The sequence below is a fragment of the Drosophila willistoni genome (assembly GCF_018902025.1).
Source record: "Drosophila willistoni isolate 14030-0811.24 chromosome XR unlocalized genomic scaffold, UCI_dwil_1.1 Seg41, whole genome shotgun sequence".
NCBI classification, from domain to species: Eukaryota; Metazoa; Arthropoda; class Insecta; order Diptera; family Drosophilidae; genus Drosophila; species Drosophila willistoni.
The window spans coordinates 2,631,739-2,658,168 of NW_025814058.1; the positions used below are offsets into that span (position 1 = coordinate 2,631,739).

Genomic DNA, 26,430 nt, shown 5'->3' on the forward strand with positions numbered 1-26,430 from the left:
TTTTGCATTTTTCCAAAAGATTTTGTCCGATTGTGGTTTGTTTTTGTTTTTTTTTTTGTTTTTTTGAATGTGTGGAATGTGTTTTGTTTGAACAGAATTTGGATTTGGTAAGTGATGATGATGATGATGATGGTTGATTGTGTGGGTGTGTGGGGGGTGGGGGGACACATCTTTTTTTGGGGAGGGAGAGGGTGTTCGGTTTCTTTTCTTGATTGCATTTTTCATACACATAATTTCTAGTCTACCATTTGTTTTCTTAGTTTTGTTTGTTTCCCTAATTTTTCTCTACACACATACACATACACAGACACACAAGTTGAACTTTTACATACATACAATCACACACAGTACAGTACAGTACAGTTTTAGACAGTTATACAGTTACATATATAATTCTATAGGCTTTACAGTTATACAGTTTTACAGTTGTACAATTAAACGGCTAAACATTTAGTGTTCTTGTTTCTCATCTCTTCTACTGATAATTTTGGTTCTGCTAAAGTTGTTGTGGTTGTTGGTTTTGTTTTTCTTTTCTTTTTTTTCTTTTTTTTTTTTTGGCCCCTAGGATTAACAGCAACGCGTAATACGAAAATGGCTTAGACACAGAATTTACATTTTTTTTTTTGTATTATTTTGTTGTTGTTTCTTTTTTTTCCATTTCTGAGAAAGTTATATATATATATATGTATATATATGTGTGTATATATAGAATTTTTGTTTTTGTTTTTGTTTTATTATTATTTTTAAAGTTAAGACTATTTATTTAATGATTTGTATCTAGAGTAGCAGATCCTCGTCGGTGTGCGGATCGCTCTGCCCCTCATTGGCGGCATAGAGGCAACATTCATCGGCATTGGCTGCAGCTGCTGCTGCTGCCTCCGATTCGGAATGATCATCGCATGCCTCCAAATGATGATGATTGCTCAGTTCGTGCGGCTGCTCGTGTGGTGATTGGGTTGATTGCATTGCCGGCTGCTGCTGTGGTTGATTGAGATCGAGCAGCCAGTCGAGCATCTTATCAATGGCCCTCAGACGCTTCTTTAGTGAGGTGGTTGCCAATATGTCAACCTAAAAGAGACAAGACATGACAGTTTATTAAAGCAAATCAAAGAAATTGAAAACGATTCACAAAACATATTGTCAGTAGAGAGTTGTTCCTAAATGAGATCCTCCATATACCAAAATCTATTTAGTTTATCGATGCACTAAATAACTTTTATAATACATTTGATTTGAAATTCTTCTATTCATATATTTCATTTGATATAATTTAAAGTAAATAACATCAAATAGAAAGAGATAAAAAGAGTGGGAGCATTTATCTTAAGTGCGACAGGGATAGAATCAAAAATGTGCCTGAGGCGCCCTAAGCAAAAAGGAAGTAGGACAAAGCGCTGGGGGTGGGGAGAGAGGGAGGTAGGGATGGGCATTGGGGGAAAACAAACTACATATTGTACCACGTCCTTTTTCTCACCTTCAATTGCTGCGATAGCGGCAGCAAGGCTATTATCCACCAGGCCCATGCCGGACCATCGGTTATACGCTCCCAATTGGCTTCCAGGGGTGGCATCTGGCCATAGCTCTGCAAGATCTCATGCTTTTGCTCTGTACTCAGACTATCGAACCAACCGGTCGCCTTGGCCATAACCAAACTTTGCATGCCAGCCAACGATTTGACCTGATCCATGGCAATGGGCTCATCGCATATGTATTCCACTTTGGCTGTCTCATAGCCATCCTTTTCGCTGCGTGCGAGTATCTTGAAGCGTTTGCAGCCAATTGTACTTAGTATGGAGCAGCCATCGCCGAGCAGGACACAATCACGGATATCCAGTATGGTGCCAACATCATAGTAACGCGATTTACCGCCATGCGGCTGGACAATGCCAAAGGTTTTCTCTCCAGATTCGAGTGCTCGCCGGACCATAAGGCGATAGCGCGGATCACAGACGAATAGGGGACACGGTACCGAGGGGAAGGCGGCGGTGCATATGAACACCGGCACCGATGGCTCCTGATCGATCTCCTGACGGAAGCGCGCCTCGTAGTGGTCTGGAATGAATCGTTTCATTGCGGCTTCTAGGAATTTCGTAACTGGCCGCTTGGCCAGTGCAAAGGGTACTGGCGAGGATGAGCCCTGATACAGTGTATTATTATTGACATTTAGTTCCACAAGTGGTGACATGCACAATGGACACGAGGAGTTGTAATCCATGCAACGATCCAAGCATACCAGACAGTAGGTGTGTCCGCAGGGCGTCACCACCGGTTTCCATAGAGTCCGGCAACAAAGGACGCAATCAAAATCGCTGGCATCTATCAGCTGGCTGGGCACAGCTGTTGCCAAGCTCTGCGGTGACCCGCTATTAACCTCTGCGGGAGATAAACCAACCAATATTAGTATCTAAGTAAAGTAAAAAATCTTCATCGCTTGACTTACTTCTCAGTCGCTGTAGCTCCTGTCGCGTACGTTCTAAAACGCCAGCCAACAATCTGTTACATCTACGGCTCTCCTTTGCCTTCTGTTCCTCTCGATCCACATCCTCATCCCGATTGGATGAGGACCATTTCCTTTTGCAATGCTTACGATTGCCTCTCCTTTGCTGCGGTGATTCATGCAATTCGAATTGCTTTTGATTGTGATGCAGATGATGATGATGATGATCGTGTTCCATATAGTCCAATGCACTGGGAAACAGAAAATCACCATTCAATTGGCTTCGATCGACATCCTCCACATCCTCGACATCCTCATCCACATCCTCATCATCGCCCGACATGATGTAATGACCAAATTCATCCTCCACATCGTCCAAACGCACATGATGGTGATGATGATGATGTTTTCTCCGTCGACGCACTGGCTCCCAAAGTATTTTCGTCGATGGATAGTTATGACGTGCCTGAGGTACCATAACTGTCGGCAGAGTATCATCCAGTGATCCTCTACTTTTGGGCGTTTGTGCCAAGAGACGTTGCAGTATCTAAACACACCAACAGAATATGAAGAGATTGATTAATAACTCAAAATCCAAATGGGATATAAGAAATACTTAGGTATATAAGAAATTGATTACTATTCATTCAAAGCGTTCTATTAGTTTCAATGAAATTTCCTAAACATTTAATTAGACTTTGGAGACCATCATGTTTATTTTCCATTTAAAAAATGAGTAAATTATGTAAAAATAATTAAATAAGAGCTTTTTGTATAACAAAAAAGATAGCTAAGATAAGCAAGAATTTATCTTATGATGAACTTTTCCCTTTTGTTTCCATTTCATCGTTTTCTGTTTCCCAACTAAATCTGTTAACTAATTTTTATGAAACTCTTGAGATTATTTTAAAGGACTATTCATGAACCACAAAAACCATCGATAAATCCTCCTAAACCAATTGGCTGAATTATAATTATTAGATTCTTCTAAATCATTGAACTTACCTTGGAGAGATCATGTTGAAATATTTCCGAATTACTGAGATTTGTATTCTTATCGAGGCAAATGGCAAGAAAACCATTATATAATGCCTCTTCCAGTCTACCCAAACCACTCAAAGCCAAAGCCCGCAGATAGTGAGCCTAAAAGAGAAGAGTAAAAATAAATAATCATATATACATATATTCCACTTTGGGTCCAAATCACTCACCTTTGGGGAAGTGCAACGTGTTCTAAGAGCATTCTCAATGTCCGCCAATGAGCTCTGATAATGATTCAATTTCAATAGGACTTCTGCTCGCAAAACCAAACTCTTAAAATCTGTTGGTGCTGGAATGCAAATAGAAAAAAAAAAAAAGAAAATTAATAAATTATATTTTCTTTTGATGCAATCTCTGACATAAAATGCTAATTTGTCGTTGGCTAAGAAAGAAAAAGAAATACAAAATACAAAACTATATAGTAAAATGAATGACGTGCAGCAGCAAGCAGCAAGTCGTGAAAAGTCAGGAAAATCACACAATTAATGTCAAAATTTGTAAATGAAAATGTCAAAACGCACAGCATGGAAATGATCGCTGGCTGACGACTGTCGACGACTCCGTCGTTCCTCGTCTTTTCATCCCATCCATCTGTCTTTATGTCAAGATTTAGCGAGTGCCAATTATACATACATATAGATAACTATATATATATATATATATATATTTCTATCTATATATATTGGCATCAGATGTGAAGAGGCTGTCCCACACCCGCCGCTAGTTGGACGTGATGTTCAACACGAGCGCAAATTCGACAATTAGTCGTTGTTGTCGTCGTCGTTTTGCTTTTTATTTTCCCTTTTAGATTTTACAAAACGAAACGTAATGGAACTTTTAAAGTGTGTGTGCGTGTGTGTAGATTTGTGGGTGGGTGGTTAGTTAGTTGCCTGTGTGTTTGGGGTTGAAAAGTTGGTGTAAGTGGCTGCCGTGCAGTGTCAAACTAGACGTCGAATTTGACAGCATTTGATCATTAAGAGCGGCGCCTATTTGTTGTTATTGTTCTTGTTGTTGTTGTTGTTGTTGTTGTTGTTTGCCAAAGAAAAAGTAAGGGGATGGCAGCAAAAGTCAAGAAAAACAAATGAAACCATGACCCACAAATAACTCACATTACTTCGATGATCCATAAGAGTATAGAAAAATTCTGATTATAAGTGGAAAACCAAGTACCATAGATAAGAAATAGAAAATTCCGAAATTCTGTACTTAGTTGCCGTATATGGCTTATGGCACTTCTAAAGTTTAAAATTTTTTAAATTCTCGAAATCATTAAAAAGAATCCTCAATGCAAAAAGAGCAATTAGCAGTTAATGTAAACTGAATAATTTGTTGGCGAATTTTATTTCCTGTTTAATGCAATTAAAAAACTGTCTTATTCGTCTAAGAGCACTATGTAACAAAGTTTTTGTCCATGGATCGTAATTCAGAGGAGCAAGGCGAGCGCTTCCATCGGGATATAAGGGACTTTGAACGACAAACGCAAAGTTTCCGAGGAGTATTAGGTGGTTTCCATACTGTTAGGACATAACAGACTAGGAAATAACAATTACATCCCAAGGACTGAGAAATTTTGTATTTTTGTTACATAGTGTAGTCAATGTTCCTGCAACAAGTTTTCCTTGAAAGCTTTCATATTAATCCATGACTATTTTTAAGGGCAATTTTGAGGTTCTAAGGAAAATAATATGAATGCTTTTAACACATCAGTATCAATTAATATCAATAAAAAGTTATGATAGTATAAGAATATAGAATTTCCATATTAATGTGCCTCTTGTTTGTAGGAGGTTTGTTCTTAAAATTCTCTGTTAATTAAGATAACTTGACAATACTATATATTTTGGCAATTTTAAATGTAAATGTAATTTAGAAATGTGTATGTGATACATCGACCCCTAAAGAACATATTTATCTATGAAGTGATTAGATAAACTTTGATTTTTAAATTGGTAAAATCAAAAAAATCATATATGTATGTATATAAAAAGCAATCAATTGAAAGTGAATCGGCTATTTTGAAGAAAAAATTATTCTTGGATATAAAATATAACCAGTCTCGTTTTTGGGAGGTGAAATTTACGTCCACATACTTATTCCTTTGTTTTATATGTCTAGAATACACATGTTTAAAAAATCATTCTTAGGTAATTCAGATCACTCACTTTAAACACAGAACTTTGTAAAGAAAATCGCGGAAAATATTTGATTCAACTGCGACTTGACTTTTAGGTTACAGAAAACAGAAAGTTACATTTCCAAAATACATCAAGTTTCTTTCATCAATTCCAAAGAATGTTTTATAGATGACAAAATTATTTCACATTTGCAAATATATTCGTTTATTGCGTCATTAAAGCAAAGTTATTATGAAATATACAAATATTTAGTGACATGTGTAATTTCATAATGAAATACAAATATTTAGTGACATAACATTATGGCTTACACTCCTGGCAGATTTGCACAAACAACTTGTTTGTAATCTATTTACTTAAGATATTTAAATTTGATGGCCCTTTATCATCTCGAGTAAGTTATTTACTAGCGCTAATTAGTAATATTAAAGAGATTACTTTATCTCTTTGACATTTAAAGATTTGTATATACAAATTGGTAGATTTTTGTTGGATTTTGCCTCACCATTTACACCTGACTTGACACCCCACCTACACCCATGTACATAGATTTGTCACTGTGTTTGAATAAGGCCAAGGCTAAAACCAAATTTGTATGTTTTCCAGTCTTTATGCTGCTTCTATGGATTACTACTAGAGTCTTGGCTAAATCAATTACAATGTATCGAAATGTAATCAAGTTTTTATTTTTATCTTTTTTTTAATTACCTTGTTAGAGTTTTTCATTGAATATTCTGGTAATGTTGTTATAGCCATTTTACCCTTGGCCAAATTCAAACAGAAAATGTCATAACACCAGCAGCACCAACAACAACAACAACCAATTTATTTATTTGAGTGTTTTGTGTGTTGATAATGATTTAGTTCATTCTTCATTCTGTCTTTGATTTTTATGCTTGCTTACATCCTCTACGTCACGTAGACCAAACAAAGTTGCAGCAGCACATTGCACATTGGCAACATGTTGCCGGCGCAAGCGCAACAAATAAAAGAGAGAGAGCAAGAGCACTGAACACAGCTCTCTGCTCTCAAGCACTCTCTGACTCTTTGGCTGGCTGGTTGCTAATGGTTTCTCTTAGTCTGTTAGACTGTTAAACATTTAAGAGCATTTTAGTGTTGTCTTAACATTACGCAACCGCAACATAAATTATAACAACAATAAATTATTATTAAACAACAACAAAAAGCAGTGTCTTCTATTTATGTATGTAGAGAAGGATGAGGGGAGTAATATGTAGTAGTAGACCCTTGCCATATGGATTGTTGCAACAAAATGTGATTACATATAGAGACAGACAACAGCTCATCAACTCATCAGTTCTCGTTGCCCGGTACCCCTCCCCCCCTCCACAACACACACTCCGACGATCCCTTTTCATGGGACAACAACGTAACCAACAGTTTGAGATATTAATTTGCATTTTTCCATATTTGTCGCAACATTTTGATTACGTCTCCCCCGATAATAATAATAATAATAATCATCATCATCATAATCATCATCATCACCATGATGATGATCATTGTCGTTATTCCGATACGATGATTATGTAAAATGTTTGTCAATGTTTTACTCATTTTATTATATTAATTTGTTGTTTTGCTTTTTGGTTTAATTTTTTGTGTGTTGTTTTTTTTTCTGGGTTTCGTTTTGACGTAAATTGATGTCAAGTGGCTAAAATTGGTCAGCAGTGGTGTTGTTGGCCAAGAAGAGGTGTGAGAGAGATTAGAGTTAGTTGTTAAAGGGGGCTACAGGTAGAGATAAGTAATTTTCGTTTTTCCTTTAGGTGGGTTGAACTAATCGTTTGTTATGTGTTCGTTCATATTATGCAATTTAAGAGTTAATGATCAAAGACAAAAATATAACTATGAACAATTACATATGTACATATGTTTGTAGGAAGTTGCCAAATTAGTTAATCAGCTCAATTGTGGTTTAGATTTATTGAAATTCAATTTAAATTTTCATTACTTTTACTTTCGATTCTAGATTCTCAAGAAAAGGCTAAAGAGTGGATGAGGCTAGCTGCTTGTTCTCCTTGTCCTGAACTAACTAGCTCCTCTAACTTCTTTTTCCAAAACATCCTTATACTGTTCCTCCAACACCTCCTCCTGTTTCCCCTTTCACACCTTCTCCTATTCCTCCTGCAATTGCACTTCCTATTCCTCCTTCTTTCTCATACAACTCCTCCTCCTAAACCTCTTCCTACACCTTCTCCTACTCCTATTCCTCCTGCTGTCTCCTGCAACTTCTCCCTTCTTATCATTCTAAACCTCTTTTTACACCTCTTCCTACACCTCCTTCTACTCCTCCTCCCCCCACTGGTCTTCCTACATCTCTTCTTCCTCCCATTCCTCTTCCTACTCTTCCTCCTCCTTCCTATTCCTCCTCCTTTCTCCTACAACTCCTCCTATTCCTCCTCCTTTCTCCTCCTATTTCTTCTCCTAAACCTTTTCCTACACCTTTTTCTACTCCTATTCCTCCTCCAACTCCTCCCTTCTTCTCCTTCTAAACCTCTTCCTACTCCTCCACCTCCTCCCCCTCCTCCCCCTCCTCTTCTTAATCCTCCTCCTCCTGACCATTCAACGTTTTACAATAATGTTGCAACAGAAGTTCTAAAGTGATGATTGAATGAACTTAACGACAACGCGACAACTGTGGCGACTTTCATTTGAATTGAATACTGAAACACAACTAAAGCGGAAGTTGACAATTGACAATTGAAACCGAATGGATAACAACTAAATCTCCGTATATTCTAAACAGGCGCAGAACAACGGGATACAAACGCATCGTGAATCAAGTGATGAACAGACAGACACAAGAACCAAAATCGGAATATGTAAACAGATTTTGCAAGTCTCCACCTCCAAAAGGAATTGATTGATCGATCGATCAAATTTGAAGTAACATTGATAATGAAGATTTTAGTGGTTTCTGATCATCAATAAATATATACAAACCCATATAGAAGGAGGGAATACATATGTATATGTGTAACATATGTAAAAGTTGTAAAATACATTCAAGTATCTAATTATTTTCTATGGCGGCCACGTTCTCGTCTTGTCGTTCAACTTCCCGTTTGATATATATGTATATATCTATGCACGTGTGTGTGTGTGTGTGTATGTTTATCCATCAGATACTACTTGTACTTGTTGTAGGTTACAACAACTTTTTCTAGTTTCTGTGCATTTGTTGTTGTTTTTTTTTCAGAAATTGAATTAAAATGCAAAGCCAAGCAGCAGCACTCGAACCTGTTGTTGGTGTTTTTGTTTTGTTGTTTTTTTCTGCCTTGCCAATTTGCACTTATTAGAGAATTTTACGCTCTATGTATGACGCGAGACCTCCGCCCTCGCTTTAGCCCCTTGTCCCCCTTCCCCATGTAACCAGCCAGCCACCCACCCGGCCAGTATGTGTATCTATGTGTGTGTGTGTGAGTGTGTGACAGGCAGGCATCCTCCAACGTGGGCAAGTTTCCGTAACGCTGCAGACAATTTAAGCCCAACTGTTGATAAATTGCATTTGGCTTCAGATATGACTATATATATATATATATAAATAATCTACATATGTATATATATATATATCTTTTCTTGCCCTGTCATGGGTATGGGTTGGGTGTGTGTGTGTGTGAGTGGTGTGTGTGTGCATTAAAATCAGATTTCGTCACGTACATTAAAAATTCATTTGCCAAAGACGCGAATTTCTTTGCTTTTGACAAGTGGCCGGCCACTTGCAAAGATTGTTGCATAATATGTCAAGAATCAAGATATATATATGCATACATATATGTACATTCACATCTGCTGATATAAAGAGTCTTTTTTTGTTTTTTGATTTCCGCCTTTTCTTTTTGTTTTTTTTTTTTTTTTTCTCCTTCTCTATTAAACAATTCAATTTCAAGGTATGAAATGAATCATTTGTTTATTTCAAATTCAATGCAATAATTTGTTGTCAAATTAAATGTAATTGAATTTTTTTTTTGTTTCCCCTCTCCTCTCCCCTTAACCCTCACCAACCACCGCCAACTGCCATCACCAGTCACTGAGCTATTTTCTCTATATGTACATATGTATTTCTCTATTTCTGATTCTTTCTCTAAAAGTCGTTAAACAATTTGCTAAAAATAAATACATTGCGTAGACGTTTTGATTATGATGCTGCCGACGTCTGCCTCTGTGCTCTAAAAGCAAATTGTTTGACAAAAAAAAAAAAAAAAAAAAAAAGAAATGACAAAACTAAATGATGATTATATAAAAGAAGGAAGCTAGTGGACAGTTGAACGGGAATGGTGGGGGGAGGGGGGGAATGGGGTATAGGGGTTAGGGTGGCGTTTGCTTGCCTTGCTTTTTGGGGTAGGGAGAAACAACACAGCGAAGCAAGTAAAACTGACCTAAATACGAAATGAATGCCCATAAAATTTGCCACTACAACGACTACAGCAACAAAAATAATACAAACACATATATATATATATATGTATATATGTATATGTATATGTATGTGTATATAAAAAAAACTTTATGCGACACCCATGGAATTTGCCTAAAGTAAGACACAAGGGATTGTGGTTGAATGGAGGGAGGGGCGACTATGACTGCAAGGGTAGATACCCTAGATAGCCTTCGGCTAAAGCTGAAAATGTACAACATACGCCCCGTTTACAAGCGAATTACATGATATATATATATATACATTCTAAATACCCTATAAAGCTTAAACTATAATGAAGTTGCTAGTCAGTTGTCAATTAGTACAGCATTATTTCAAAAAGAATAATTTCATAAGATTATTTCTAATAGGAATAGTCTTTATTGGCAATGCTAAAACCAGTTGAGAATTACAACTAAACGAAACAATAGCATAAGGCATATTTTACACTGATTAGTAACATATTATTTAAATTATCTTAAAGATCATTAATCTTACAAAAAATATAGTTTCATAGAATCATTTCTAACACCAGCAGACTTTGTCAAAACCTCTGCTCAAACTAGTTGCGAATTACAACTAACTGAAGAAGAAAAAGTCTGCAAATCCGTCAATAATCTTTCAGAAAGGATCATTTCTAACATCAGCAGTCTTTACTAAAGACTCTCGAGCTGTAATATTGTCTGGACGTTGACGTGTACAAGTGCATAAGTGCCCAAGCAAAGAGCTGTCAATGCTAAAACAAGTTGAGAATTACAACTATTTAAAACGAAAAAACCTATCAAAGAGTTCACGTTTCTGATGCATACTCACTTAAGTAGGCCATTTTTTAATTTGTGTGACTAGTCTTGCTCTTAAGCAACTAATCACTTACCTGCTTTAAAAGCAAACATTAGATTAAATAACCACACACATCTCGTTGGCCACATCATGATAAAAAAGAAGATGATTATATTTCACACCATAGTGTTGGATCTGACGCTTGAGATAAAATAAATAGAGGCAGTGTACTTATGTGTGTATCTTCTTTTTTAACTAACTAAAGGGTAACTTCAAATCGATGCTACAGCAACAACAAAAAATTGAGCTACTGACTCTAATGGTAATATAGCTGGGGCATGCTGCTATGTGGATTGGACGGTGGCGGGGTAGAAGGGGCGCGTTGTGGGAAATTGCCCATTTTATGAGTCGGTTTTTGGCATAAATATTTTTCTGCTCCATAAAATTCAATGTGATATGCAGATGAGAATTAAATGGAGAGACTTCTTCTTGAACTTTTCATTCCATTCTACATATTTTCTATATAGTATATATTTCTTTCTCTCCTTGAGATTTCGCATTTCCTAGTAATTGTCATCAACAAAACAAAAAAAAGAACGTAAAATCTGACGGAAATGTTTATAGTACATACTAATATAATATGTTGCATTTTATAAATATATGTATATATCTTCTGTTCATTTCATTTCATTCATCTGTATGCATATATAGATGTTTATTATATATGTATAAGTTTATCATCAGGAAAAAAATTTACTAAGCTATTTAACGTTAAATTTGTGACACTTTTCAATGGCACCAACACACACAACACACAAAAGATACGAAGAAAAGGAAGAAGAGGTAGAGACACACACAAATAATTCATTTTAATTATCCACACTCTACAAATTTTATGATGAAACTGACAGGTAATTGTCTTGGTCAAAAGATGAAAACAACATCAAGAAAAGAAAAGTAATTTTCTTTAAATAAAATATATTTTCAAGAAAGAGAGAGAGAAAATTTCTTATGTTTATTGTCACATTTAAATGATTTAAAGGGAAACAACATAAATTAATTGGTTCATCAAATGGTTTAATGAATTTTGGTAATTAAGGCAAATTACAAAAACTAATGAAAGTTTTTTCTTTGGAAAAGCCTTTTCAATAATCCTTTCCATAACTGGATTGATTAATTGTTCTTATAAATAAATTTCAAGTATTTATTTCGGTTAGTCTAAACTCTAGCTTATCTTTGCTCCCATTACGTCATGTTTTATTTGACCAAAAAAAAAAAATGGAAGTGGGTGTTCGGCAGTCGTGTTAAATGTCACTCGTACAACAACAACAACAAACAACAACAACAAACAACAACAAAAACAAACAACAAATTTGCAAACATTTTTGTTGTTCTTGTGTGTTTTTTTTTTGGCGTTTTTCGTTGGCCAAAAATCAACGGACTGTAAAGAATTTCTTCTGGGAAATTTTCGTTATGCCTTGTCGCACACACACACACATACACACCAACACCAACATCAACACAAGTTTTTCCTGCTGGAACAAATGTCAGAGAGGTTCAAGGACAGAAAATGTAAAACACCAAAAAAGACAGCCAAAAAGATTCAAAGATGTGAGAAGAGATGATGATGGCCAGCAAAATCTCATGAAGCTTGAAGAGATGCTTCTTTTTAAAGATACTTTCCACATAAACATATGTGTGTATCTGTGTGTGTGTGTGTGTTTATAGAGACATATATTCTTCTATTCGATGTGTGTGTGTGTGCAGCAATTGCGGTTCGGGTTATTGAACCCAACAAAAAGTTAATTTGTTTACTACTTAATACTAGAGATTCTTCATTTTCGACAATTTGCGACGCAGTTTTTTTGCGTTTTTAGCTTTCTTTCTTTCTTGGTCACAATACACACACACCAAACCACACACGCACACACACACACACACACACACACGCTTAGAATGCGTCATTTTGTTTCCTTTTTTGTTTTCGTTTTTAGCTTATCTCTCTCATTGAATTAAATTTGTTACTTATTTTCGAGGGGGGTCGTTTTGTGGTTACTTTCTGGAGGCTCTTTTCGCTCAATTTGCTTCTATGGCATGATTATTGTTATTGTTTTCCCCCCTTTCAAGGTGAAGTAAGCTACAAATCAAAACAGACAAAAAGAAACTTCATTATGCGAGGTTTACTTGGGAAAATTACTAAAACTGCTCAGATACTTTGTTGATAAAGACAATCGCTCAACCTGAATATACTTAGTTCTCATTGAAATCGAGCTGAAAGGACATTAGCAGAAGTAATTAAAGTCTAATTGTAGCAACTTTTGGGCCATACCTCGCTTAAGCTGTGCTTATTCACCTCCTCTGTCTTTGCCTTCCCTTAGTTCTCCTCACCCACACCCTCACACCGCTTTTGACAGACATCCACCAAGCATATATATATCGTGTATATATATCGTCGTGTGTATGAATATTATGCTCATCCAAGCTTAACCTTCAAGCAAATGCATATCAAATTTTATAGCGCACATTTTACATTTCACAAAATCAGAAAAATTTCAATTCAAAACAACAATGAAATGTGTTGTTTATTTTTTTTATTTTTGTTTTTATTTTGGTTGTGGTTCCTTTTTGTTGTTTTATAAAAATCTTGTTTGTTTTTGCTGTTTTTAATGCCAAATGCAAGTGTAGCCGAAAGTAAATTTTAATGAACCAAAAAACATAACAAATAAAGAAAAGGCAACCCAAAAAAAAAAAAACACAGCAAAAAAAAAACATTCCATAAAGCGCTTGAATGAACAACTCTCTGGCTGAATACAAGTCATGGCGATGATGCCTCGTTGACTCGTTGCCTCAAGGTCAACCAGAAAGAGAGACAGAGAAGACCCAACCAACCTCGCCTCAATCCAAGGAGATCCCTCAAAAGTGAAGGTTGCCTTGTGTCTCTTGTGGGGAGGAGGGTTGGATGGAGGATTCACTGTGAAGGCGGAGTAAGTGAAGCAGCAGACAGAGGGCAATCAAGAGGGCGGAAGTTTTTATCCACATTATGTGGGGAAGCGTAAGAAGTTTCTTTTCCTTTTTGTTGTGTGTTATTTTCCTCCTTTATTTTATTCTATGGTCATTGTTATTATGGTTTGTTGCTATTTTGCCCTGTAGTTGTAGTTACTTGTTCATTGTGTTGGTTGTTAAGTCGACCAGCTTTTGTGCATTCAGAGGGCAAAGAAGAAAGAATATTCGCCGACATGATATCAACAGCGTTTAAGCTCTCTGGGAGGAGTGTGACGACAAAATTCCAATGATACTCTAGATTCTCCCATGGGGTATATGGGCTATCGATTTGACAAACATTTTAAGTGGACTAGAAGTTGCCATGAACTATATGGCCCATTTCTGATAATTATTGGTTAGAGTATATAGAATTTGTTCATATCTCGAAAATTCCTATCCGATTTTGTGTTGTTTGTCGAAGGTTATGCGCCTAAAGTACAGATAATTGGTAGACACTTTGTGACCGACCGGCCGACCGACCGACCGCCCGCCTTCCCCCCTTTCCCGGCACTGTTGTCTACCTCTGATTTGCCGCCTCCTTCTTCTGCCTGCCTGCCTGCCATGACCTAAATAACTTAAACCAATCGCCTGCCTCATTACATGTTTTGACCATATGTTGCCCCTATAAAAGAAAAAAAAAACGGAAGATGTGTGTTGCTCATGTTGTTGTTGTTGTTGTTGTTGTTGTTGTTGTTGGTGTGGCCAGCTTATACATGTTTGTGCCTCGTTTGTTCGGCCATATGTTTCATGTTGACATTTGATAAATGTTCTCGGACTCACTCACACATAGAGACAAGCCAGATATAAAACTATAGATACTTCCGCTGTTCTAAACGCGTGTTATTCAACGCGTAGTTAATTGATTTCTCAGACACCAACCCCCCTCCTACCCTATCCACCATCTGTTCTGCTACCCACCCTCCAGTGAGAAACCTCTAAGAACCGAAACCTGAAACCAAAATCAACGAGCATGATGATGTGCTACATGACAGCCAATAATCCACTTAAAAATCATTACAAAATGAGCCCCCCCCTTTACGAAAACAAGGGAGTGGGTGGTGGGGTAAAAGGGTTCGCGGGTGCCTTTTTCTTTCATTTTCATCTATTTTTAACGAAAAACAAAAAAAATTAACTATTTTTGGCGCCTCATTACATAAGTAGCGGGCCATTTTTAGGTGTAAAAACAGCCCCTAAAATATGTTTGGGGAGTGGGCGAAGAGGGCGGGGGAACACGGTAACTGACATCGAAACCGGCTTTTTATGCAAAGCTGTCAAAAGTTAAGCAAAGCCAGAGACCAGAGAGAGGATGATGATGATGGGGATATTGCGTGAGCCTCTGAAGCTTGTGCAACATAATCAAAGAGAGAAGAAGAAAAAAAAGGTAACCCCACAGAGCCCCCCCCCCCCACACACACAACGACACACAAATAGTAACCTACTAAGCAAGAGAAAGAAAGAAGCCCAAAAGCAACAGTTTTTTAAGAGTGCAGAATGCCAGAGAGATTGTCTGAGAGTGAGAGTAAAGAGAGCATGAGAGAGAGAGAGAGAGTGTGAGGTGACGCGCAAGCTTGGCTTGTGTCAAAATTTTGACAGCAGCTGCTTTTAAACCTGTCTTTTTCCTCCCCCTCTCTCTCTCTCTCACACACACACTGACGGCGGGACTAACTACTCACCCACTGTATTATCCATCTCTCTCTCTCTCTTTCTCTCTCTCTTTCTTTCGCTTCGTTGGCCATCTGCGAAAGCCAAAAGTATGTCAAAGTCAAATAATGCTGCCAACGTTAACAGCGATGCCAGCGTCAACGTCAACGTCAACGTTGCAGCAGCATTACTAAACATTGTTGTTGGCGTCATTTTTTATTATGTTTGTTTGGTAAGTGGAGCTCCGTTTTTTTTTTCTTTTTTTTTTTTTTTTGGGTTACATAAGGCCACCAGCCAACTGTTGGTTACGTTAAGCTCTCCAAGCCCAAAAGACCAAGTTGAGGCTGTGCCGCTGCTTGCTGCCTGCTTGTCTGATGTTTGTCGTGGCCGCCGCCGCCGCTGTTGCTGCCACCTCCACCGCGTCTTAGCCTTTTGTCTTTTTCACGCTTCCCTTCGCTTAACCTCCCCCCATATCCCTCTCTTACCGCCTTCTACCCACTTCCCCCGATCATCATCTGCATTGCTGCTCATTTGTTTGTTGCCAATTTCAACGCTTTTGACTTGAGTTTTTGGAGATTTTCTTCTGTTTTTTTGAAATTAAATCGTGATTTGTAAATGCGCTCAATTTTTCGTCTCGGCCTTTTTTTTTTTGTTTTTGTTTTTTTGGAGGGGCAGATTTTGCAATTTGTAATAAGTTTGCTTGCTGTCGATTAAATAATCAACTTGGCTTTGTTTAGGTTTTCTGTTTCTGCCTCTTTTGATTTCGTTTTTGAAAGTTTAAGTTACTTAAGATGAGTTAATTGGCAAACTGTTTAAGGGATTTTAATCTCATTTCTTCAAATTAGCCCTTATGTTGCGCCATTTGAACCACAAAAGGTGGAAAATTTGTTGTTAATTAGCATAATGCGATGACAATATGATGAGCCTACCAACCATCATCATCTTTCGTTTCCAGTCGACGAGTCGAGTGAATGGAAATTACTTGCCACAGAAAAGGAAACAGGACGAAACCAAATCGACATGCCAACCACAAAATTGAAGAGTGAACTGCCAACAGAGACCACAAAAACCACCGCAGATAACAGGAGGAAGAGTATAGCTTATGTTCCCATTTTTGGGTATGCTTAAATGTTTATTCCATTTGGTCAAAAACCAAAAAAACATCGGAAACCACATTGATGATTCTTTGATAAATCTCTTAGGTTTTAGAGCTTTATTTAATTCTTATTTCAAGATCTTTTGAAACTTAATTATAAGCTTTTAAAGTGAACAAACAAGTATAAAAAGTTGACAAAATTTCGAACAAAGAAATCAAAACATTTTTGCCAAATATTTTTCTTTGGTCAATCAAATAAATTTTGGTTAAATATTTATTTAGAAGCCAAACTCTAACAAATCAATTGTGCAAAAATGGCGACAAGTTTCGTTTTTAAGTTTTGCAGTAAATATTTACATGAATTTAAGTTAATTTAAACTTCCATTCCATCTTACTCATAGCCGTTAAAACAATTTTAAAAGGAATTTGGTTAATAAATATTATTTTCTTGGTTCAACACGAAACAAAAACAAAAACTGAGACAAATGTAACTTACACCTGTTTGAGTTGGAACAAATCAGCCAAAACCAAAACAAATTGTGCTGCTGGTTTCACATTTTAAGCTCTAACTTTTAGTTAGTATATTAACTAAGTCAACTAAATCAACTATAAAATCCTGTTACTCTTTCCCATGGTATAGAGTATACAGAGGAAAGGAACAAGCAGCAAAAGTTCGAGAACTCTCTCATCTTCACCTTTCAATGTTAATTAAAATCCTTTTTACCTCCTTGAGGACAACCTACTCTACGACTCTCTCTCTCTCTCTCTCCCTCTCTCTGTCTGTTCCTTCCTTGTGCACTTTAATTATGTGTCCTGATGAACTTTTCATGTTTGGTTAAACTTTTCAATTTTCATTTACTGCCATCAATTAGCGGACCACTTAACCCAACTATCCATGGGAATAGGCGAGGGGAGGGGTAGGGAAAAGTTTTCATTTCAGGCAGAGGTGCCACACCCCCATACATACATACATATAGCTTGAACTTTACCATGATGATCTTTTGTTCAGCCTTCCCACCCCCGCACCGAAAGGTGAAAATGTCATAACTAGATAAATATATATATAATATTTATTTATATATACATTTATCAGATGAAATCATCTAATCCTATTCAACAATAACAACAACAACAACAACAAAAAAACCTCGTGGCTAACTCGTGTCTCTCCCATTATTACTCAATAGAGTTAACAAATGATTTTGTTGCATTGCAATTGCAGGCGATAAAGCGAAACACGAGCGACAACAACAACAACAACAGCAGCAGCAACAGCAGGAGCAGCAGCGGTGGCGGCGGCAACTTTGCTTACGTTCTATGACATAACTGTAATTCAAACGCGGCCATGTAAGAGAGATACAGATAGAGGGAGAGGGAGAGGGAGAGAGCGAGCTAGCGAGCGAGCAAGTACCCGCCAGTTGCCAGTTACAAGAGAGTCCAACCAGCAATCGCACGTCACAGACTGCTCTATCGAGAGTGTTTAGGTTAAGGCGGTGCACAGAGGGGGCGGCGGTGTGAGAGAGCTTGTTTGTATAAGTGAGCGGGACTTACTTTTGATTTTTTGTTTTTTTTTGTTTTCTTGCTGCTGCTGCTGCTGTTGGCAATTGAGTAATCTCCCACTCTATTCCATTGCGCTGTCTACTGTGTGTGTGTGTGTTTGTGTGTGTTTTACAAATGTTGAAAGTGAATTTTTGAATTGCAATTTCCAGAGTTTACAATAGAATATTACTTAATAGGCAATAGGTTACAACAACAACAACAACTGGAATCTGACAAGCTGTTTTTATGACTCACGATTCCTCACACACACACACACACACATACACATATAGCCAGTGAGCAAGGGAGATAGATAGATAGAGAGCTGGCTGTGCTGCTGGTTAGCCTGTTACAAATTATGCAACTACAACAATAATAATAACAACAGCAACAACAACAAACATCAACTGACAACAGTTAAGTAGGAACACCCGCACACACTGACACACACACACACACACACACACACACTGTTGTTTTTTGCATATGTTGCCTTCTCTGAAATCAGCCTGGGCGGTCGGTCGTTTGGGCCATGTCAAGCCAAACTTAATTAAGTTACCAAGCAAATTGTCTCAGTGTATTTGCTTTTCTTTCGGCATAATTGGGTAGGCCAACTGTAATACCTCCCTCTCCCGCTGCCTTCCACCCACAATCGTGGTGATTGTCCCACCAGTTGAACCAAATTTTGATTATTACATCATTTTGCTTGGCTTGACAGAATTTCGCTCTCTCGCTCTGTCTCTGTCTCTCTTTGAAGGTGGTGTAGGATATTTTTTGCTTACTTAATAATTTTTCTTAGTGACAAATGGGGTCATTATTGTTGTGTGTGTGTGTGTGTGTGTGTGAATTTCATTAATTGCTTTGTGGTAGCAAAATAATTAATTAACTGGAAAGAGTTAAGTAAGCGGAAACTTAAACCTAAATAACCAGAAAAAAATGCGTTGAAAATGAGGTGACCCAAAAGGTGACTAGACGTTTAGCTAATTTAAGGTGGAAACGTTGTTAGTTACTTGCCAGAAGCTTTTAGCAGTTCAACTAATTGAAATGAAACAAAAACTCCCCTTGGTGGGGGGGGGGTCTACTGCAACATCAAAGGGTCACAGGTCACACACAGCAGAGTCAATAGAATTTCTGTCAATTTGACCAACTTCTTCTATGTGATTGAAGTCGCCTGACCATAAAATTGTCAAAGTCACTTCAAAGCGAAACCAAACTTTGCCCCAAAACTGAAAGTAAGCGAAAGACACGCCCAAAAACGAAGCCAAACAGAAGGCAGAAACTAGACGAAGTTTCTATACCCTTGCAAATGTGTAGGCTTTTCGCAAAAGGACTCAGCTTTCTCTTTTATCCTAGAGCCAGAAAGACCATTTGGCCCATGTTAACAGAGGACTACTGATCATTTTTATTATATCCAAGAAAAAAGGACAACAATCTCTATTTAAAGTCTTTTCATCTGTCCTTAACCCTCTCTCTACAGCTTTTTTGCTCCTTCTCCTCCTCCTGGTAGGCACATTTCAATTGATTTTGTTTACATTTGATTTGTTGTTGTTTTACATGAATATTTGAGTAGCGTAAATCTAGTAGAAGACAGCAGTCAGTAGACGCACACACACACACACACACACACTTACACACATTCATATATATATACATGCAATTCCTTGAGTTTCTCAAGAAACTGTGTAACATTCTTGTTTGATTTGGGTTTTTTTGTTGTTGGTTTTGTTTTTGTTGCCATTGTAACACAAAAATGTGCGATGGCATTTGAGAAATGTGCGCCCAAAGACACTTTGAGTATTTCGCATGCAAGCAAAAAACCAAAAAAAAGAAAGAAAAAAAGAAGCAGGCCAAAGGCATGCCAAAATGTCTATACATACATGCATTTACATACACAAAATGAATGTACGTAGAGAATGAAAAGGAAAAGTATCTGAAAGATACATTGTGCCATCATTATGGGGAATGCCGCGTATGCAACGCAAATGGTGGCGTCAAATCCCCTCGAAAAATACACACACACACACACACACACGCACGTACACACACACACACACAGAATGAATAAATGAAATAAATCAAAAATGAAAGCAAGAAATTAACACATTATTATATTATATAGCCAACCCAGAAATTTGACAGGCAGCAGGCAACTGACTTTTGGTATTGCCAGCCATTCCAAGGCCAACTCAAGCCAGGCCAGACCTGGCCAGTTTTTTTTTTTTTCTGGTGGTCATTAAACTCTGAATAACAGAGTTCCCAGGTGGGTGGTGCGGGGGTGGGTGGCAGTGAGAGAAGGTGCGGGCTTTTGATGAGAATTCATTTCTTTGTTCACTTTCACAAGAACAACAACAACAACAACAGCAACAACTGCGCAATAAATTTCGCCTGCACTTTGAGTAATCAACCAACACAAACAAACAGATCCAAAAGAGGGAAAGAAGACGTCAGTTCAGTATCTTCTACCACAAAAACAAAAACAACACAAAAAAAAAAGGAAAAAAATGAAATGCGGTTGTTATTTTTCTCTTATTTTGTATTTTGGGCTAATTAAAAAACAAAATATGTATATATGAAAGAACAAAAAAGAAGGTAGCTTATATTTATTTTTTATATTTATTATTTATTTTCACACACACACACAAAGGTAAAAGTCACTCTCCTCTGATAGCCCTACGTAAGTTTATCAGATGTTTTGAATGAACTGAAACCGAAACTGAAAACTGAAAACTGAAAAGGGGGCACAGGCGGACGCAACTGACGCGATAAGTGTCACGTCTCATTCACATGTCTGGATATATATGAGGAGAAAGGTTCTTGGCAAGTAGCTATTAGCCATGTGTGTATATGCACACAGAGTCCGCCCATATCATATCAGTCCATGTCAAGTGTGTGTTTTGTGGGTTAGTGTTGATTAGATGGCATCGGGTGGTTGCTTTTTCCTTGGCCAAGCTAATAGAGTTCAAGGTACCGCTGTCATTGAGCAATGAATTGGGCCAAAAACGAACGAGGCCTAGACCCATTACTTTTTACCTTCTTAGTCATAGCTGAATGGCAATGTTTACGAGCCCATAAAGTGTTGTTGCTGCTATCAGCAACATTCTAAATGTGTTTGCTAATAAGCATAGACTGTTATACAATCGAATCGCGGTGTATGCCACTAATAGCTTCAACTCAATTATTCTACACAAACTGACATACACTCAATGTTAGGTACAAGCCGTTATATGTAAGCTGCACTACACAAACTGTTATACACCAGCTGATAAACAAAAACTCTTATATACAAGCTTGGTCTACTGAAACTGTTATATAAGCTTTACGTTAGTTGTTATATACAAAACTGTTATATACCAGCTGTCCGTCATTTGGCATACACAAACTGTTATATACAAGCTGTTATATACAAACTGTTATACACCAGCTGATAAACAAAAACTTTTATATACAAGCTTGGTCTACTGAAACTGTTATATAAGTACGTTAGTACGTTAGTTGTTGTACACAAGATGTTACATATGTACAAAACTGTTATATACCAGCTGTCCGTCATTTGGCATACACAAACTGTTATATACCAGCTTCTAAATAAGAGCTATAATACATAATCTGTTATACAGCAGCTGCTATATACAAGCAATCATAAAAGAAGCTATTATACATAAGATGTTTTTAAAAAAAAATGTTATACACAAACTGTTTTATATAAGCATAGAAACCAATATACACAAGCTGTAAATAGGTTGTTATACGCAAACTGTTATACACCAGCTGTTATACTCGACAGCTGATTGAAATTATCAATAAGGCCGTTAAGTATACGACAAAAGTTTCTTATATTACTAAAACTGTTATACGCCATAGAAACATATCTATCTAGAAACTAAACTTTTCCCTCAGTCCTTTGATTGGCTCATCTATCCTGGGGAGGATGGGGTTAGAGGGGGATATGGAAGCTGTTTGTGTTTTTTATAGCAAATAAGTACATAATCAATAGATAATTGGCATTCAATAAAATGAATTATACGGTACTCGACGGAAAGCAGGGCAATGAGGGCGGGGGCGGTGTTGGGTTGGTTTAATATGTATGTATTATATGGGAAAACTTTGTGGAACAAAGTGTTGGTATTTTTATTTCGGTTGCTTGACTGGTTTGCCTGCCTTTTGATTAACTAAATTTACCAGAAATTACAATTTATTAGGCAAACAATGTGCTGCCACACACACAAACAGCTGAACAACAACAAGAACAACAATCATTTCCATTTCCTTTTAACTAATTCCACGAAATGCCCCATATAAAAATCACAACTAAGTAGTTAAGTATACAAAATAATATATATACATATATATATGTATATATATTTGTATATATATTTACATGAGGCAGGGAAATCCTAAGAAGGCCACGTGGCAGTCAAATAAAAAATAATTGCATGCTGCGTGCTAACATTCTTTTAGCCATTTAATGCATATTTGCCTCTCTCTCTCTCTCTCTCTCTCTCTCTCTCTCTCTCACTCTCTCTTTCACACTCTTTATGAGGAGGGTTTTGACCACGAAGACACACACACACACACACACATGTATAAATTACAATTAAGTTCTCGTGTTTGCATGACATGAGGACATTTTGAAATGCCAGCACAGAGATCGAGATGGAAATGATGATGATGATAAGAACGGAGGGGCGGTGGTGGTGGCTCATTGGGAAGAGAAATAAATGTGCAAATATTTAGGCCAAGGAGTTTCATTTAACAGCTCTTTTAACTCTTGGTCTTTATTAGCTAACATCACATTAACTATTCTGCTACCTCTGGGCACTGGTTCTTCTCCCTCTCCCTCTCTATCTCTCTCTCTCTCTCAGTCTCTTTGTGTGTTGATTCATTTAATTGCCTTAGTTAAATATTTTATTAGCTAGCCATGACTCGACAAAAATTCTGTTATCAATACATAGTCAAATATTTACTTGAAAATCTATTACTTTTAGCATTTCTCATTAAAAAAAAAAAACAAAAAAATAAATTGCCTTTTGCATTTTGATTTTGCTTTTGCTTCTGCTTTTACTTTTAGTTTTATGGTATTTGTGGTTTTTTTGTTTTTTTGTTTTTTGTTCATTTCTTTTCTTTTATCAGCTAAACAAAAAGTCAATAACTGATTGTGGCCAAGTCACACAAAAAGAAAAACAAACCGAAAAATAGAAAAAACAAAAAAAAAATGCTGAACAAATCAAATCAAATGAAAACAATTCTTATAAATAGCAACCAACTGGAGGCGGGGCAGATTGGGAGGGGGGCAGGGCCGGGCAGCAGGGTATGGGAGGGAATATTACGTGTGTGATTACGTGTGAATTGGAACGTTCTCATATGATGGCTTAAGAAAGCAACTGAATCAGTATTAGTATAATATTGGACATTCTCTCTAATAGGTATTAATATATATATATACATATGTATAGAATGGAAATAAATGTGGCCCATAACACACACACACACACACACACACATAAGAGGGAAAAGAAGTTGAAACACTCTTTTAACCACATCTGAAATGAAAATGCATTCATCAGATAAATCTCATTTAGGACTAAAAACAATTCTTTTAAAACAAAACGGGAAAAAAACACATTTTTCATTCAATTATTAACCATTTGCCTTGCCTTTTTTCTTCAATTCTCAATTTCCACCCAATTCTGTCCATCAATTTTTGAACTATTTATGTGTGTCTCTGTGTGTGTGTGTGTGTGTGTGTGTGTTTTGTTCTTGAATTTTATTTTCATTTGGAAAACTAAACGTTTCAAGTGTCTATGCGTCTGTCTTCTGGCTAAAAAAAAAACATTTTGTTTGATGGATTTCTAAGTGCGTAAATTGCGGTGATTTTTTTTTTGCTTTTTAAACGGAACAAAAACAGAAAATACCCTCCCAAAAAAAAAAAAAAAACTATTCTGTTGCTTCTTGGAAAATGATTAATTAGCTGGCTGATGAGGGGAAAATCCTCTTGAGCTTTTTGGCTGACTGAGTCAGTCAGTAAGTCATATACATATATGTGTGTGTGTGTGTGTATAGAGTGAGTGTCTTAGGTGAATGAGTGTGAATGAGAATAAATTCAGTTTTTAGCGCGTGGCCCTTTCACAAATAGAAATAAACAAATTTATATTCAATTTATGTTGCCATCAAGCCAAGATGTCAAGGTTTATTTACCCCTTTTGAGTTTGCTTTTCGTATAAATATTTAAAAAAAAAAAAAAAACAACAAAATATCAAGTCCTTTTGGCATACACAAAGTAAACACAATTAGAGTTGCAAATAAAGAGTAAACTAATCAAAGTTGAGAAAAAGAAACAATCAAGAAGAAAAACACACACACCGAGACATACTCAAACGCACACACGCACAGCAAGTTGGCAAAAGCATAAATTACGCATACGCCGCATGGGCTTTCAAAAAGTTTAAGGAGAGAAAAGAAAAAACTTGTTGCTCAAAATGCTTGACGTCAGCAAAATAATAGTAGACAATGATAACAAAGCAGCAACAACTACCACTTTGATGGGGCTTGCCATTTGGGCCCTGCCCTTTTTATTGATTTTTCAAAACCATAAGGTTAGGACTTCTTGTGTGTGTGTGTGTGGGTGGGTGGAAGGAAGGGCCATTCGGGGGGGTTTTGAAATTTTATAAAAGAGAGAAAGTTCTGCCTCTGCCTAATAACCAAGTTCAACAAGTTGGTCTGCTTCTTTCTTTGAGAGGGATGATAAAGCAATTTGGAAAATGTATAAAGTAGATTTGACTTCTTTGACTTACCTTTCTCGAGGCTGGCATTGCAGAATTTGAGGGCATCGTCGAGCCGATTCACGTGCATACAGCTGGTGGCTTTTTCGCAAATTTTTCTGGCCTGCAGCTCCTGGCCCCACCATTTCTCAATCAAATTTCGTACAAGGACATCGGGCATGAATTTCATTGACGATGCCGAGGAACCAGCCGCACTGACATTAACGCCCACACCCAAACCTGCAGCACCTGCACCTTGGCCGACCATTGCTATACCCATGGGACGGCCATAACCATTAGCAGCTGCCAATGCCGCTGCTGTCGATGTGGAAGCCATTGTCGTTGTCGCCGTCGCCGTGGTGGATGCCACCGTTGTTGTCGTCACTGTCGTCGGCGATGGTGACGGCGGCAATGGACGCTGATGATGATGCAGCGCATAGCTGGGAAAGAATGGTGACGTTGCTGCCGCCCCCGCCGCTCCGCTTGAACTTAGACCCGCAAAGAAACGTGTTCCTGCCCCGCCACTCGATGTCGTGGTCGTTGTTGTGCCCGCTGCTGCTGCAACTGCAGTACCCGCCGCCATTATGCTGGCATTTCCCGGAAATTTTACTTGACAAATGTTGCATTGAGTTATCGTTTCGCAGCATTGACGGCAAAATGTATGGCCACAATTGGTTGTCACCGGACACCGTAATATATCCCTACACAATGGACACATCAATGGATCATAATCCTCGGACATTATGGGACTGGGCACACTCAAGAGTTGTTCTCGCGTGGGTGCATAGAGATCCCTTAATTGCGGTGCCGAATCGTCATCCTCCATTCCTCCATTACCCATTGATAGATCTAGACCCAATGTATGAGCTGTCCAATTGTCGACCATTTGTTGACGTTGCCTCAAATGTTGGTATCGCGACTCCACACTGTGTGTGGCCAATGGTGGTGGTAATGGTGGTGCAGGTTGTTGTTGTTGTTGCTGTTGCGGTGCTCCATCTTCACCCAATTGTCTTATATGTTGGGTCAGACGACTGGTTAATGGTGACAATTTATCCAAGGGTAAAGAACCATCACCATTTTGTCGACTGGCTGCTGCAATTAATTCATCCAATGCCCTTGGTGAATAGTTGCATAACGATGATTCCTTTTCCAGCAGACGAAACGTTGCACATTCCATGGAATTCGGACTGCTTCTCTTGCGATTGGCCAAATATGTGGATGGGGCCAATAGATGATGTTGTTGCAATGATTCTTGCGGTTGAATATCATTTCGACGGGTCTTCAAGGCCCGTTTATGTTTTGTATGATAGCCGCCCTGAGATAAAGGCATTTTCTTCTTCTTTTTCAAATCAAAATTATAATTTAAATAATAATAATTCTCTTGGTTCTTTAAGTGTAATTTTTTTTGTATATGATGATAATAATGTTGTTGCGGTTGCAATTGTTCTTGCAATTGTTGTTGTTGCTGCTGTTGTTGTTGTTGTTGTTGTTGTTGATTATTATTGCTGTTCTTTGCTTTTTGT

The 26,430-nt window shown here is 37.5% G+C and overlaps 1 protein-coding gene and 1 long non-coding RNA gene across 2 annotated transcripts; both read right to left on the reverse strand.

Moving 5' to 3' along the window:
- Positions 1-726: 726 nt before the first annotated feature.
- LOC6643180 lies at positions 727-26,273 on the reverse strand. Its single transcript, XM_023176117.2, has 6 exons — positions 24,941-26,273; positions 3,649-3,767; positions 3,443-3,580; positions 2,441-2,984; positions 1,475-2,373; positions 727-1,068 (listed from the first exon to the last, which is right to left on the reverse strand). Exons 1-6 carry the CDS (start codon positions 26,235-26,237, stop codon positions 778-780), a joined length of 3,288 nt encoding a protein of 1,095 aa, XP_023031885.1. The 5' UTR covers positions 26,238-26,273; the 3' UTR covers positions 727-777.
- LOC124460752 lies at positions 12,997-13,415 on the reverse strand. Its single transcript, XR_006954758.1, has 2 exons — positions 13,161-13,415; positions 12,997-13,102 (listed from the first exon to the last, which is right to left on the reverse strand). It is a non-coding gene; the product is annotated as an uncharacterized LOC124460752 (long non-coding RNA).
- Positions 26,274-26,430: the final 157 nt, after the last annotated feature.

What these genes read in the sequence shown, in the direction of transcription:
- LOC6643180 (XM_023176117.2), bottom strand. Translation starts at nt 26,237, where the DNA reads ATGCCTTTATCTCAGGGCGGCTATCATACAAAACATAAACGGGCCTTG. An exon ending in CAATGCCAGCCTCGAGAAAG is followed by an intron (nt 3,768 to 24,940) that starts GTAAGTCAAAGA and finishes TTTGCATTCCAG; the next exon opens with CACCAACAGATTTTAAGAGT. An exon ending in CGCTATCGCAGCAATTGAAG is followed by an intron (nt 1,069 to 1,474) that starts GTGAGAAAAAGG and finishes TGTCTCTTTTAG; the next exon opens with GTTGACATATTGGCAACCAC.